The sequence below is a fragment of the Talpa occidentalis genome, unplaced genomic scaffold (assembly GCF_014898055.3).
Source record: "Talpa occidentalis isolate TD23 unplaced genomic scaffold, MPIMG_talOcc4v2.1 talOcc4.3, whole genome shotgun sequence".
Taxonomy (NCBI): Eukaryota; Metazoa; Chordata; class Mammalia; order Eulipotyphla; family Talpidae; genus Talpa; species Talpa occidentalis.
This window is the reverse complement of record NW_023603184.1, coordinates 107,160,528-107,175,193: the sequence shown is the minus strand read 5'-3', so window position 1 is coordinate 107,175,193 and position 14,666 is coordinate 107,160,528. Positions and strand designations below refer to the sequence as shown.

At 37.0% G+C, this 14,666-nt stretch overlaps 1 protein-coding gene across 1 annotated transcript in view; it reads left to right on the top strand.

Annotated features, from left to right (window-relative positions):
* PDE11A (phosphodiesterase 11A) overlaps positions 1-14,666 on the top strand; it is a 327,412-nt gene that overhangs the window by 87,358 nt on the left and 225,388 nt on the right. Inside the window, exon 3 of the mRNA XM_037523614.2 lies at positions 9,725-9,814. Within this exon, the coding sequence (XP_037379511.1) occupies positions 9,725-9,814 (90 nt within the window). The remainder of the gene's footprint in view (positions 1-9,724; positions 9,815-14,666) is intronic.

Genomic DNA, 14,666 nt, shown 5'->3' with positions numbered 1-14,666 from the left:
AGATTAATAGCTGATTTAGCACACATGACATTTTGGAGAAGGGAGCTTGCTTTCTTCAGAAGAAGGAGATTGAGATGACAAACTGGCTTTTGGTCTGCAAAGGTTATAATCTATAACTTCAAAATTGAACTATCCCGTAGGCAACTGGTGATGCAGAGCAAAGAGAAAATATCAGCACCAGAGAGCTAACTTTGAGAATTGTCCTAGATGTTAATATTGAAAACACAGCTAAAAGGTAGAGACTTTGGCACTTGGTTAATATAGCTGAATTCAGAGTTTAGTTTAATTTAGGACCAAGAATGTTATAAAGGAAACAAATGTTTTCAAAGCTCAAGTTGTTGGATCAGGATCAGAAACTTTGACATCTGAATCTCAAAGATATCAAAGGGTGGCTGATAGAAGTGGGGTGACGGACATAGGAAAATGAAGTTCAAGGCATACCAAGTTAGTGATGGATCAGAGCTCAAGGGGAAGGCAGGAAAAGCAAGTAGGCAGAAGAAGGAAGTTTCTCGGCTGCCTTAAATATCTGACTGTACCAAGTCTGTCGTCTTCTCTAGCTGACTCTTGCTCAAAAGGTAATTTCTACATGGCCAGCCCACCTTATTTTGTAAGATTTCTATATTGTGAGAATGAATAAGTCCTGAGAGAGAGATAATGTAGAAAGAAAAGAAGGCTAAAGATTGAATCTGGACATACAACTTGAATAGGGTATCAGAAACACAGAAAGAGAAATAGGAGTGTATAGTGCATAGGCCTCACAGTTAAGATGGCAAAAACAATCCCAAGTGAAGGGAATTAGGAGTTGTAGAATGAAGAAGCTACATAAATGCGATATTAAAAGAAGGCTCCATCCTGCTACAGTAGTAAGAAATAGCGCTTCAAATTTAAAGAAAATCTTATGTATTTCTCATCAGAAGTTAGCCTAAAAGGAATTTTTCTGTTCATACATTGAGTGTAGTATGAAAGGATTTTTCTACTATTAGGGTGTTGATACCATAACCAAATTACCAGGTAGTGCAGCTTTCTGCATTGGTACCTGTTCTTGTAAGTGGGGACATCATGATGATCTTAATAGCTAGAACTCAAGAGTACCTGGATTAAACTGTAGCTCAAATCGACTTCTTAAGGAGCTCTGGGTTACAGAAATGGATGGAGCAAATGGGCACGGTGAGATATATAAATCAATTTGATTGTAAAAATAACCTTGACAGAGTGTAAATATTGTTGTAAAATTTCTTCACATTATAGGCCAAGTCAACTGAGTCATAACATCTATTTATCTTAGTCAAAGTGACCATGATTTGTAAATATATTGGATTGTATCAAACAGATAACTGCTAATTATCAAGGAAGATTCATGATTTGCAAAAATGGAAGCTCCCTAGTATTTTTAGACTATAACGAGTATTTCCTAGGCAATAAGAGCTAGATGAATGTCCAATAATAAATAGACAAAGACATAGATAGACTAGATTTAAAAGATCAACAAATTATGGAAATTATATTCATCAAATTATGAAATTATTATCAATATCACTAATAAACAAATGAAAGTTAATGCATAAGAGTTCTGATTTAATCTGTTAGATAGACAAAAGTTAAAAAGAATGATAATACCAGTGTTATATGAGTAGGAGTAAAAGAGTGCTCTGATTATTGTTACTGGGAGTATCAATTGGTAGAGCCTTTTTGGAGGATAATTTGGCAGTAGCTGTTAGGATTTTTTTAATGTAAACTTCAACCAAAATTGCACTTCTAAGAATTTGTCCAACAGAAATATTGTCCAGGTGCACAAAGATAAATTTGTAAGAAAGTTCATGGCAGTTTTATTTGTATCAGGAAAATTGGAAACAATGTGAATGTTTATTAATTTAAACATTCATTTTTTTGGGATATTTATTGGAGATTAAAATGGATTAAGTCCATCTCTTTGAAATGACATGTAAAGATTTCCAAGGTATATTGCCAAATGAAAAAGAAATTGTAGAGGAGCCTCCCTGGTGGCGCAAGGGGTTAAGCACTGCACTATGAAGCAATTCGCAGACTCTGCAGCACCAGTTCGATCCCCTGCTGGCCAGGGGGCGACCCACATGGCACAGCAGACCTCTCCTGTCTCGCCTGCTGCTCCCCTCAGCAGTGTATGTCAGTCAATCTGCCTGTTCTGTTCCCCAGTCTGTCTCTGGTGAATCCTCTCATCCTCCGTATCTCTGGCCTGTACCCCGGCTCTTGTATGCATGGATGAATGGATCTTTAAAAAAAAAAATACTGAACACCTTTAAAAAAAAGAAAAGAAATTGTAGAATAACTCATAGTGTGATAAAACTTATGTTTATAAGTAACCCTAAAACCGAGTATTGTATGTTTGCAGTTCATAAATAAGGGCCCAATATATATACCATAATATACCATAAATGTGGACAGGAATTGTTCTTGGGAGGAGAGTGAATGCTGGAATAGGAAATGAAGGAGAATCTGTAATCAGTCTATTCTATGCACTTTTATACTGTTTGATTGTTTTAACAAAAAGTAAAAATGTGTATCTTAAATTTGAGTTATTAAAATGTGTACATATCAATGAATTAATATTAGTGAAGCATTTAGAATATTGCTTGCTATAGAGGAAATGCTATCTGAGTGTGTGTTGGACAAAATAAATTTAATTAATATTAGGGCTTTATTCTAAAAAGAAAATATCATTTGCAAAGATTTAATTGCAAAGATGTTTAACCCCAGGATTATTAATCTAGATTAGAAAGAATTTAAATATCCAGCAGTGGATAATTAACTAAAAATAACAGTAAACCTTACCAATGGGATTTTTACATAATTTTAGCATCTTTATTGAGGTATATTTTGCATATTGTAAAATATTCCCATTTTCAGTGAACAATTCAATGATTTTAAGTAACTTTAGAGTGGAGCAGTCATCACCATAAATCAGCTTTAGAACATATGCCCATTTAACCTCATTTTGCAATTATTAACCCAAGCAACTACTAATCTGCTTTCTTTCTCTATAAATTTTCCTTCTCTGGAACATACAATGAGTCATTTTTCTATTATGATCAGAGAAATTGGTCATAATATGTGATAACAAAATACTAAGTATAAATTTAGCGTATTTGGGCTTACATGAATGGAGAAAGAGAGAGGAAAACTTGAGTGACATTTTGCAAAATAATAGTAAAGTGTTGCCCTTGAATGATAGGAATACAGGTCCTTTTTTTCTTTTGAGATCTTACCATCAGAAAAAAGCAATGCAAATATCTTACAAAGAACATAGTTCTTGAAATGGTTTCTTTCAGTGTTTTCATATCAATAGGACATCTCTGAATAAAAGGGTGGGAATTTGGAACTATCTCTGGACATGAGAGGTGGTGTTGGGGGTTGGGAATGGAGCCACATAGAAAGTTATTAGATATGACTAGTACCTGCATGATCAAGCAGTTAGCAGGCGAGGACGCCTAAAAATAAGAGAGAGTAGGTATGGATGCTACAAAACAACTTGAAAGAAATTGAACTTAGTCTGTCTACCCTTGGATAAGCTGGACCTGTTGGCCAAGTATTAGCTAATACTCACTTCAGGGGGTGGATGAGAAGAGTGGACGAACACTCCTTCTAGTTTCCTAGGGTCCCAGCTTTACTACCCAGGGCCAGAACAAAACACCTGTATCTCTCTCTGCCTAGAAGAATTTCTCCTTTATTTGCCATCTTGCTCTCCCGTATGTTTTTGAGTGAAATCTCCCATTCTCTTTTGTGTTAATTCTTAAAGGGACAATTTCAAATAATATATAATTGGATCATCTAATCCTTGTAAAATTTTTTTAACAAAGTTGATAATTTATGTCTGCGTTTTGGGAAATTATTTTCTTGGAAGAGACACAGTACTCATAGAAAAGGCATGTTTTGCCTTTGGTGTGAGCTGGGAAGATTATTTTTTTTAATTAATTTATTTCTATATATTTTACATCATTGTTCATTTTTAAACAATGTTTGCTTTTTTTTCCCCTCTTAGGTGTGTTCCCCATAGAATTTCCTCCACCAATTCACCCATGCACCATCACCTCACCACAGCCCCCCTCTCTCCCTCTGATCCCTCTCCCTCCTGCTCCCTTGCCGGATGTCTCTGGTTTGTCATTGTCTGTTTGTTTTTTGTTTTGTTATGTTTTGTATTATTATTTTTTTATCCTGATGTCTTATTTGGTTCCCCTTATTCTTCCTATCAGTGAAACCATCCGATATTTATCTTTTTTTTTTAAGATTTATTTATTTATTTATGGAAGCACTGGGTACAGTCAGAAGCGCGGGAGGGTGAGAGAATTCACCAGAGCCAGAGCGGGGAGCAGAGCAGGCAGAAGGACCGAAGTACACTGCTGAGGGGAGCAGCGGGCGGCAGGAGAGGTCTGCGCACCATGTGGGACCCTCCTCCGGTGGCCGGGGAGCAGCCGGGGATTGAACCGGCGCTGCAGAGGCTGTGGGCAGCTTCACAACCCAGCGCTCAACCGCAGCGCCCCCTGGGAGGCCCCGATATTTTTCTTTTTCCTTCTGATTCATTTCACTGAGCATGATTCCTTCTAGCTCCATCCATGTTGCTGTGAATGGCATGAGTTTATCTTTTTTGATTGCTGAATAGATTAATTTATGATTAAGATTCTTGAACTTAAAACCTCACCTATTATCTCTTCCATATTGCGATACCTTATTTTCCAAATTACTTGAAGAGTTTATTTTGCATTTGAATTATAACTGTCTGGAAACACTCCCAGCCTCACATCATTGGGGCCCAAATCAGTGAAACTTTGCCATATAGTTAAATGCTTGAGAGCAGAAGGGACTTCAGAATATAAGGGTAGGAAAGTGCTCTCTCACCCATTAATTTGGCTGACAGTGATGTGGCTCTTCAAGCTGTTATGCCTTCAGGAGTGAGGTCCATAAAGGAGATGGCCCTAGGCCCCTCGCTGGGACTCTCCAGTGTGGATATCCAGATTCTTTAATGATTTATAATTGGACCAGAGCAGACCATGGGGCTTTAATAGCTTTTCTCTGTGGTTTATAAGTTTGAAAAGACTTAGTACTTACTGTCTTTCTTTAGGACATTGATGGAAGGTCCCAATGCTCAAATTTTATGCTTATTAGTGATACTTTTCATGAGTTTCTAGGGCTAAAGTGACTTTTTCACACTGCTTAATGATTTTCAGTTTAACTCCCTTTCTGAGTGGGATGTTGTAAAGATTAATTAGCCAGTGTTCACAAAGTGCTCTCAAGCTGAAAAGTGTTGCACAAGGGTGTACAGACTCATTAGCTTCTTAGTCATTAAGCTTTTTAGACCTTTTGGCATTCAGAAACTAGCTGGCCAGATTAATATGCTATCTTAGAGGAAGGGGACCTTCAGAAAGAGAAGATCTTTTTTCTCTTTTTGTAGGACATCTGTTGCACTGGGACTAAAAAAGGATATAAGAATGTTTTGTTTCTCCTTATCTAATACTTCCATAGTACAATTTCTTACTCCCCACCTCTAAAATATATTCATCTGTTTTTCCTGCACATTTATTTGAAAACTGTGTGGATCATGTTGTAATATAAGTAGCAATAGGGGAATTAAGTCTGACACCCAGTGTTGAATCATGAGAACAAAAGATACAGGTCAACGGGTCAATCCTTCCCTTTGTAAATAACATCCTCTCTCAGTATGCAACATATCTTAAAGGTAAAATATTGTCTCTTTTCACAGATGTGGTCAATATATGTTAGAGTTCTATATGACTCAATTTTAAGTCTTTGATTGAGGCTGGAAAATTACAAATTGGCCACCAAAAGCATAAAGAGGTTCTGAAAGAAACCAGAAACAAACCTGCAGCTAGCTAGCTAACTAGCTAGCTAACTTTTTAGCAGCATTAACTACACATGATAGGGGACCAGTACCTTCTAATTATTAAGGGAAAATAGCTGTCAACCTGGAATTGTATATCCAACTAAATTATTTTTTAAGAGTCATGAAATAAAGACATTTTGTACAGAACAAAGGCAAAGCATTTAGCACCAATGCTAAAGGAATTCTAAGGGATTGTCTTCCGAAAGAAAAAAAAATTATCCCAGAAGAAAGGCAGGAAGGAGATGCAGGAAAAAATGAAGAGGATAACATTGATAAACATGTGGTTAAATCTAAATAAATCATTAGCTAATCAGAATAAAATGTCAAATTTTCAGTAACAAAATAGAAGTAGGAAAAAAACACATATATACCAGGAAAGTAGTGTTGAGAGATGTGTATTCCAAGTATCTTGTCATATTTGGAAGGAGGCTAGAAATGTTAAATTCAGGTTTAATTAAGCATGCACATAAATTTTCTACATTTATCACAAAAATAAAGGAAATGTGTTGTAGTATTGGGGGAGAATCAATGGAATGAGAAAAAGTCAATAGCAATTGACTTTTAAAAAAGCAAGTAAAGAAACTTACACAGATTTTAGTAATTGTTGCTGGGTCTCTTACCTTACAGTTACAAATAGGTAACTATTTTGTGGATTTCATATACACAGAATATGTGACTATGTGTGTGTATGTGTATGTATGTGTGTATATATACACACACCCACACACCCCTAAGGACAAATGGAAAAAACAACAATCCTAATGATATGTGAATGGGTACTTTTGACTTGTGCTAACAATGTTGAGTACTAGCATCATACACCGAGTGCACAGGGCATCATGTTACAGGAGCAGAGCCCCAAATGTTACACACCCAAATCTTTTATAATGTGCAAGAAACTTGCCTCACCTATATCCCAGAGGGAGATATTTTAATTGTACTGGACAGCAAATAATTCTGTTCTTTGCTCCAGAAGAAGACACTGTCTTCCAAGGCTATTCATTAGACAAACATCCTTGAAAGATAGAAGTGGTGGCTTTTATTGCCATATGTGCAGAAATGTGAGAGACCCATGAAGAATTATTTCCTAACAACTTTGGATAAATTCATAAAACCTCAGTCTTTTTCATCTGAAAGATGGAAAGATTGGTATAACCATGGAGTTGTGAGGATCAAATGATGAGAGAATGTATAAGACACATCATAGCCAAGGACTTTGTCAATATCAGCTGCTATCATGAACAAAATAGTTCACAAAGAGAATGTAAATATGGTTATTGAGTTCTTTGTTTTCTCTAGAAAATAAAATATTTCTATCACCAAATATTAGGTCATAAAAGGACCAGAAAGACTTAAGGAACTAGGTTCAGAGATTTTAAGTGATGTGGTGGCTTTTATACATAACAGTCATATAAGGGACATTAGTAATCTGATTTAAAATTCAGATTCTTTTAAATTAGACACATTGCTTGGAGCTCAATAAATATTGGTTTTCCAAATAAATTGAAGGAAATCTGTGATGTATTTGGAAACATTTTGCATGGTAATTTGGTCATTCTCTTCTTCCTATTTGCTTGACTTATAAATCATCTTCAACTTGACCTGTAAAGGTGAAAGGAGGGAGGGATGAAGGGAGGCAGGGAGGAAGGGGTGATGAGTTAAATTAAGTAACCAGGATCTTCTCCTGCCCTCCACCACCATCATAATCATTATCTCTGGGCAGAGAAGAACTGAAAACTGCAAGGAAAGTGCTTTCCATCCTTGTAGGTGAAATTGAAAGTGGTTCCGTTCTGGCTCATGGCAGAAATTTCCGGCAGAATATTGGGAAGGTTTTTGTCAACAGCATCGTGCTGACTTATCAGCCAGTCTCCTAAGGCATGAGGGGAAATACTAAGGAAGGGGACAGAAAAGGTGACAGAAACAACATCTATTTCTTGAAAAAGTGTTGTAAGGAATGAATATCTTTTGTAGAATTAGATGAACTGAGTTCCTGTATGAGTTTGAGCTACCTGCTACTGAGTTTCCTGATCTCTAAAATGAACATAAATTTCCTCCATGAGGAGTTGATGTGCAACTAAAATGAAGAACTGACCTGACAGTATCTGACACATAGCGGACCTTCATTAAATACTAGTTTACTTTGAATAAAATTCAGTGAAGGAATTTATCCTGGAAAGATCTGTAAAAATCAACTCACTGATTTTGAACCTCCACTTAATACCAACCCCACTGTTTTATTCTGTCCTTTAAAAATGGGGTAACAGCATTCGCTTTTACAGTATTCTGAAAAACTTTTCGGGAGCCAAGGCCAGAGTTGAGCATATCCAGGAAACCAAAGTAAGATTTTTTAATAGGAAAGAAATTGCAGTGAATGTAAATTATTCCTCATTGTTTGTGGATCTCAAGTCCTGGGCAAAATCATGTCCCACTTGAATAATTGTGTTCTGGGTGCCCCAGGGATGTCTCACCCACTCTCCTGAGCAAGTCTGCTCCTGCTTCTGCTCTTGCCCTTCTGTTTGCCATTATTCTGTACCTCCTCATAGGACATGTATGTGTGTGTGTGCGTGTGTGTGTGTGTGTGTGTGTGAGAGAGAGAGAGAGAGAGAGATAGACAGACAGACAGAGACAGAGAGACTGATATAAAACATGCCCTTTTGTCCCTTCAGGGATTGTACTAAGAGAAATAAATCAGAATAAAGACAACTACCAATGATTTCATTCATATATGGACAATAAAAAAACAAACAAACAAAACAACAGACAAAACTGAACCAAAACAAAGTGTAAAAGTCTGACTGCAAAATTGAGGTCACCAGAAGGTCAGGTGGGGGAGCAGGAGTAGAAAGCAAAGGGGAGAAGGGCTCAATGGACTGTGGTGGATTATATGGGTGCTTTGGTGAGGGGTGTGATGTGGTAAAGAACATCTGGGGAGGCATGAAACTATACCCCTAAATCATACGCAGTGTTGTAAACCAACATTATCTCAACTAAAAATGATATAATTTTTAAAATGTTCTTATTTTTTGGTTTAGAGAAGTACAAAGCAATGTCACTTGTCACAGTGTCCTTTGTTATGAAGAGTTTAGGGAATCATTCTTTAAATTTTCACTTTGGGAATTCTGTTGTCCTGGGGTAGAGATTCTGGAGATAAATATGAATAAGGATACAATGAAAATTTAGACTGAGACCGCCTGTCATGGGATGACTTTGTTGACTTCAGACCCATCACCCCTGGCTGTTTCTTCCCATAGGTGGAGTGTTTGCTCAAAGGCTCCCAGGTTTTGCTCAGACAGGCTCTGGGAGAATCATCCCACCAACGGGCATTCCTGTCCAGTCAGGTCAATAGAGCACTGGACACAATTTCAACTCTTAGATAAACTACAAGGCCTATCTCAACAGACATACTTTAATCTGAGAGCTGGCCAGTTCTAGGGCAAGCCAAAATCTTTGCTACAGATACATATCTACAAATAAATGGACATATCCTGCCTACCTCAACATGCGAGTGTGGACACTTGCCTAAATTTTACATATATCATAGCTCATTCATTTTTCAGTGATCAAAGGAGAAATACAAGGGTGATTTAGACACAATTCCAGTATCATAGCCCTCATAGTTTGTTGCTTTGTGTCTCCATACATGTGATTTTTTTTCTAGCTACAGCTTGATTAGATTCTCTTAGAGTTAACCCTGAAAAATATCCCTTTTGAAATTAAGACATTCAGATAAACAACTGCTTATTTAATCTCTATGATTGAAAAGGAAACATTACATTCAGGCATATGCAGGAAATGTGTAATGTGTTTAGTTCAGTGATGTTTTAATATTCTTAATGTTTTGTTGCCCTCCAGGTTATGCAGATGTATCTTCCATTCTGTGGAATCGCCATATCTAATGCTCAGCTATTTGCTGCCTCGAGGAAGGAATATGAAAGAAGCAGGGTGAGTAGAAAGAAATATGCTGACCCCCCTCCACACTGTCTTTCTCATATCTGTGAGTCGTTATGTCTTTTAAAAACAGCAGATGATCTTTGACTAGTCCAGGAATCATTTTTGTGTAGCCTTCAAGGCTATGGTTGAAGATCATCTTAAGCATTAAACACAGGGAAAGTGGATACAAATTCTCTGCTGTTGTTTGGGGAAAATAGTATCAGCTCCTTTTAGAAAGGAAATAACCTCACATCTATACTGGAAGGCAGAAGATATATTCTTGCTTACTTATAGATCTGAAACAATAATGCTACAGGGCATTTTTTTTTTTTCAATTTAGTTGCTCTGAGGAGCAAGGTACATCACAAGTATGATTTCACTCTCCCTCACAAATTTTGTTTTTAAACAGACATGTTTTCTGAAAGAGCATTACAAAATAATTGTACCATGCTGCAAACAGTTTTATAGAATTTTAAAGAAACTTGTGTAGAAGGATTGATCTCAAGTATTTTCACCAGTTACAGAAGTAAATAATAAAAACCCAACATGAAAAAAGGAAAAAAAAAAAACCAAAATGGATACTTAAAAAAATGTTAAACTGTATACTAGAGATTAAGTTCTATTAGGTTTACTCTACTATTTTTTTTTAGATTTATTTATTTATTTATACAAGAACTGGGTACAGGCCAGATGTGCGGGAGGGTGAGAGGATTCACCAGAGACAGAGTGGGGAAACAGAACAGGCAGATGGACTGAAATACACTGCTTGGGGAGCAGTGGGCAAGACAAGAGAGGTCTGCTGCGCCATGTGGGTATCTTGCTGGTCTGTCGGGATCAAACCCACACTGCAGAGGCTGCAGACAGCTTCATAGTGCAGCGTTCAACCACCTGCGACACTGGGGAGGCCCTTTACTCTACTTTTAAATAAAGGGATGTTACTAATACAACTTAGACATATTTAGCAAGAAGATGTTCAAAAAGTTGGAAATCCTAAGTTAACCTGGTAGTCAAATTGATTAAAAATTTCCTTTGCTGAGCATTATGATTTATGAATGTTTCAAGGTGACCAGGGAACACTACAACCATCTTCTTCAACTTCTTCAGCATAGCATACCAAACCTTTTCCCCTATTTTGAATAGTGTTTTCATCTTTAGCCCCATGTTATTACCATTCTTCTCTTTTATTTGGCATTCCAGCAGTGAAGGCCGCAAATTCTAGAAGAACAGCCCATTTGGCCCACTTTCTTATATACAAGTCTCCTTGTGTCATCAAGGCCTCCTGTTCACTTTTTTTTTTTTTTTTTTTTTTTTTTATTTTGTGGGACCCTCGCTGGTGGCGGGGGAATGAATTGACTCTGCAGAGGCTGCGGGCAGCCTCTCAGCCCAGCGCTCAACCGCTGCGCCACCAGGGGAGGCCCCTCCTGTTCACCTTTTGCCTTCCACTTCCTTCTGCCTTGCTAGCCTTCAGGACTAAGCTTAGCCTCTGGTTAATCTTCCCTTCTTTGCGTTTTTGTTTTTCCTTCTGTATATTGCCAGTGTTCTCTTGTGGATATTTAGTACACTCTGTTGTAGTATTTATTTATTTATTTTTTTAAAAAAATATTTATTTATTTATTTATACAAGCACTGGGTACAGTCAGAAGTGCAGGAGGGTGAGAGAATTCACCAGAGCCAGAGCAGGGAGCAGAACAGACAGACTGACAAAATACACTGCTGAGGGGAGCAGCGGGCGGCAGGAGAGGTCTGCGCGCCATGTGGGACCCTTGCCCAGTGGCCGGGAATGGAACCAGCGCTGCAGAGGCTGCGGGCAGCTTTGCAACCCAGCGCTCAACTGCTGCACCACCGGGGAGGCCCTGTTGTAATATTTCTTTTTTTTTTTTTTTTTGATAGTCATCCTCTTCAATGTTTTGAACTCCTTAGGAGATGCATCCTCATGTGTGGTATAATTCATTTATTCATTCAACAAATATTTATCATGTGATACTCTTTAGACAATGTCCATCCAAAGTCCCTGACCACATACAACTCACTATCCTAGAGTAAAAATAATAGATAATAGACAAGCATACAAATAAAAATTATGCATTGAATAATATCAGGCAGTGATAAATTCTGAAAAAAAAATGAAGTACAATTAAGGGGTAGAGACTGGTTGGTAAAGAATAGTTTTGGAGAATGTTTTAGTGAGTGATCAAGAAGGTCTTCATAAGGAGATTATGTTTACACAAAGGCCTGAATGAAATGAAGGAACAAAACCATAAAAAGATCTGATCTATATCAGGTGCAAAGACTGACATTTCGATATATATATACATATTAAATCATTATGTGTATACCTAAATCTAATATAGTACATAGCAATCAAATATCAATTTAAAAATAAGTTAATAAATAAAAATTTTGAAAACCCTTGAGAAAGATGAAGCATGGTCCATGTGGTTCAGAGAACACAGAGAGAAGAAGAGAGTGAAAAAAAAAGAGAGTGGCAAGTGAGTCAGGGGCCAGTGATAAAAAGACCTGTATTTTCCTCTTATTGCAGTGGAAAGTCACTGGGAGGTTTTGAACTGAGTTTTGATTAGTTTTTAAAAAGATCACTTTGACTTCCATGGAGATAATAAACTGAGAAGGAGGAAAAAAATTCTCAAAGCAAGGGCAAGAATTAAGAGAGGAGTGTATTAAAATCAAGAAATATGTGGGTGCAGAGATCCTGAAAGAACTCTATACTTGGCTTCTGCCAGCAGTCCGGAGGGTCTAGGACCCTAACAGGAGACACTCCCAGATACACTCCTTGAAATCCTGATTGGCACTCTGTTCCATTCCAGCCCCTCCTAGCTGGTTTTTAAGAAGATTTGCCAGAGGAAAGGAAATCGTGATCTCAAAGAAATATCTGCATCTTCTTGTTCATTGAAGCATTGTTTACAATAGCCAAGACATGGAAACATTCTACATGTTCATCTTTGGATAAATAAATTATGATATATGTATATCAGTATATTATAAAGTCATAAAAAAGAAGATAGGGTTGCCATTCATGACAATATGAATGGACCTTGAGGGCATTATACTAAGTGAAATAAAATTGCATTTAAAAATGGTTAGCAGAGACGTCAGACAGAGAAAGACAAATGTGTGCTATCACTTATATGTTGGCTCTAAACCAAGTAGAAGGCATAGAAACACAGAGGAGAATGGTGGTTGCAGGAGCTGGGGTAGGTGTGGTAAAATGGGACCTGCTGATCAAAGCTTCTACTTATATGGTAAATATGTTTTGAAAATCTAATATCGAGCATGGTGACTACACTTAATAGAACTGTATGACATACTTGAAAATTGCTAGGGGAGTTGGTCTTAACATTTTTATCACACAAAAAAGAAATTGAAATTATGTGAGGTGATGGATGTGTGAACTAACCTTATTGTAGTAATAATTTCACACTATATATGTGTATCAGATCATCATGTTTTATACCTTAAACAAACACAAAGTTACATGTCAATTCTATTTTGACAAAGCTGGAAAAAAAAAGAGATTAAAAAAGGTTTGTGCTTGGGACTAGGGCAGTGAAAATGAAATATTTATCACCAAATTAGCAGTAAATTAGTAAATCTGTAAGACTTACCATGTGGGCAATGAGTAAAGATAACTTTTGGTCTATACAGCTGGCAGGTAGACAGTTGCTTACAGTAATCTTTGGGGGAGATGTCAAGACTAGAAGTTAAAATGTGGGAATTATCAGCATGTAGATAGTATTTAAAATCAGGGTACCAGTGAGTTAATGAGAGAGAGAGTGTATAGATATAAGAAGAGGTTCAAGTTTGAGCCCTGGAGAAAAGAAAGTCACTAGAAAGAGCAGGAAAATGCAGGTGTTGGTTTCCTGGAAAGCAAGTCAAGAGCAGAGAGAATTCAATTGTGTGAAAGACTACAAGTGTCTGCTGAATTGCTTATCATCCTGGATTTTCTTTTTTTTCTCCTTTTCTGGAGCTGGCCTGCATTGTTATTTGCAAAACTTTCATCACTTGTTAGTAAGCAACAATTTTAAATTAGAAACAATGAAATGCTACAATGTGATTTGTCAATGCAAGGCTAAGGCACAATTAGTTTTTCCTCTGAGATAAATGTTCTTGTATATAGGTCCCAGAGGCCTTATTCATGCAGTCACAGCAAATTGAAAAGTTAAATAATTGTTCAGTTAATATGATTCATCTGAAGACATAGTCTGGCTGTTTAAGGAAATAATGTTTTCCCCTTTAATAACAGGGAATTTTGCTTGTAATTATTCAGATTCATTTTTACTGCTGAATTTGACCATGAAATTATTGAACATTGATCTCTTCAGTGATTTGCTGTTGAAATGTCAAACAATCAGGTGACACTTAAAACTTTTTTCACCTTCTGATGTTTCTCTTTTCTTTGGGATCATAGAGCAATCCATGGTCTTTAGCCATATTGTCAGCTCTCTTTAGAGAGAAGCCTGCTAGGATGTTTGGGCCTCTTTTAAATGCTTAGTGAACTAGATTCATTTCATGGGTCCCTTAGCTCATTCAAATGCCTTTCTACCTGAATAGAATCAGAAGAAATTTTCACAGGTTTCAGGACAAATCAAATTCATTACCAAAGTTGAAAATAAGTCAAGTCCTTGGGATGATGAGCAACACCATCTATTTGAATAGATGTAAATTTGAAAAACCCATTAAATCCTTTCATGAGGGGTCAGAATTGAGATTGCACATCTCATTAAATTCTATTGAATAAAGCATCCCCTAGCCAATTCACTGGCTGTGTAATTTTCTGATTGCTCTGTGATAGAAGCATAACAGCTACCACCTGTACATAATCTACTATTTTTAAATCTGTGGCAGTATC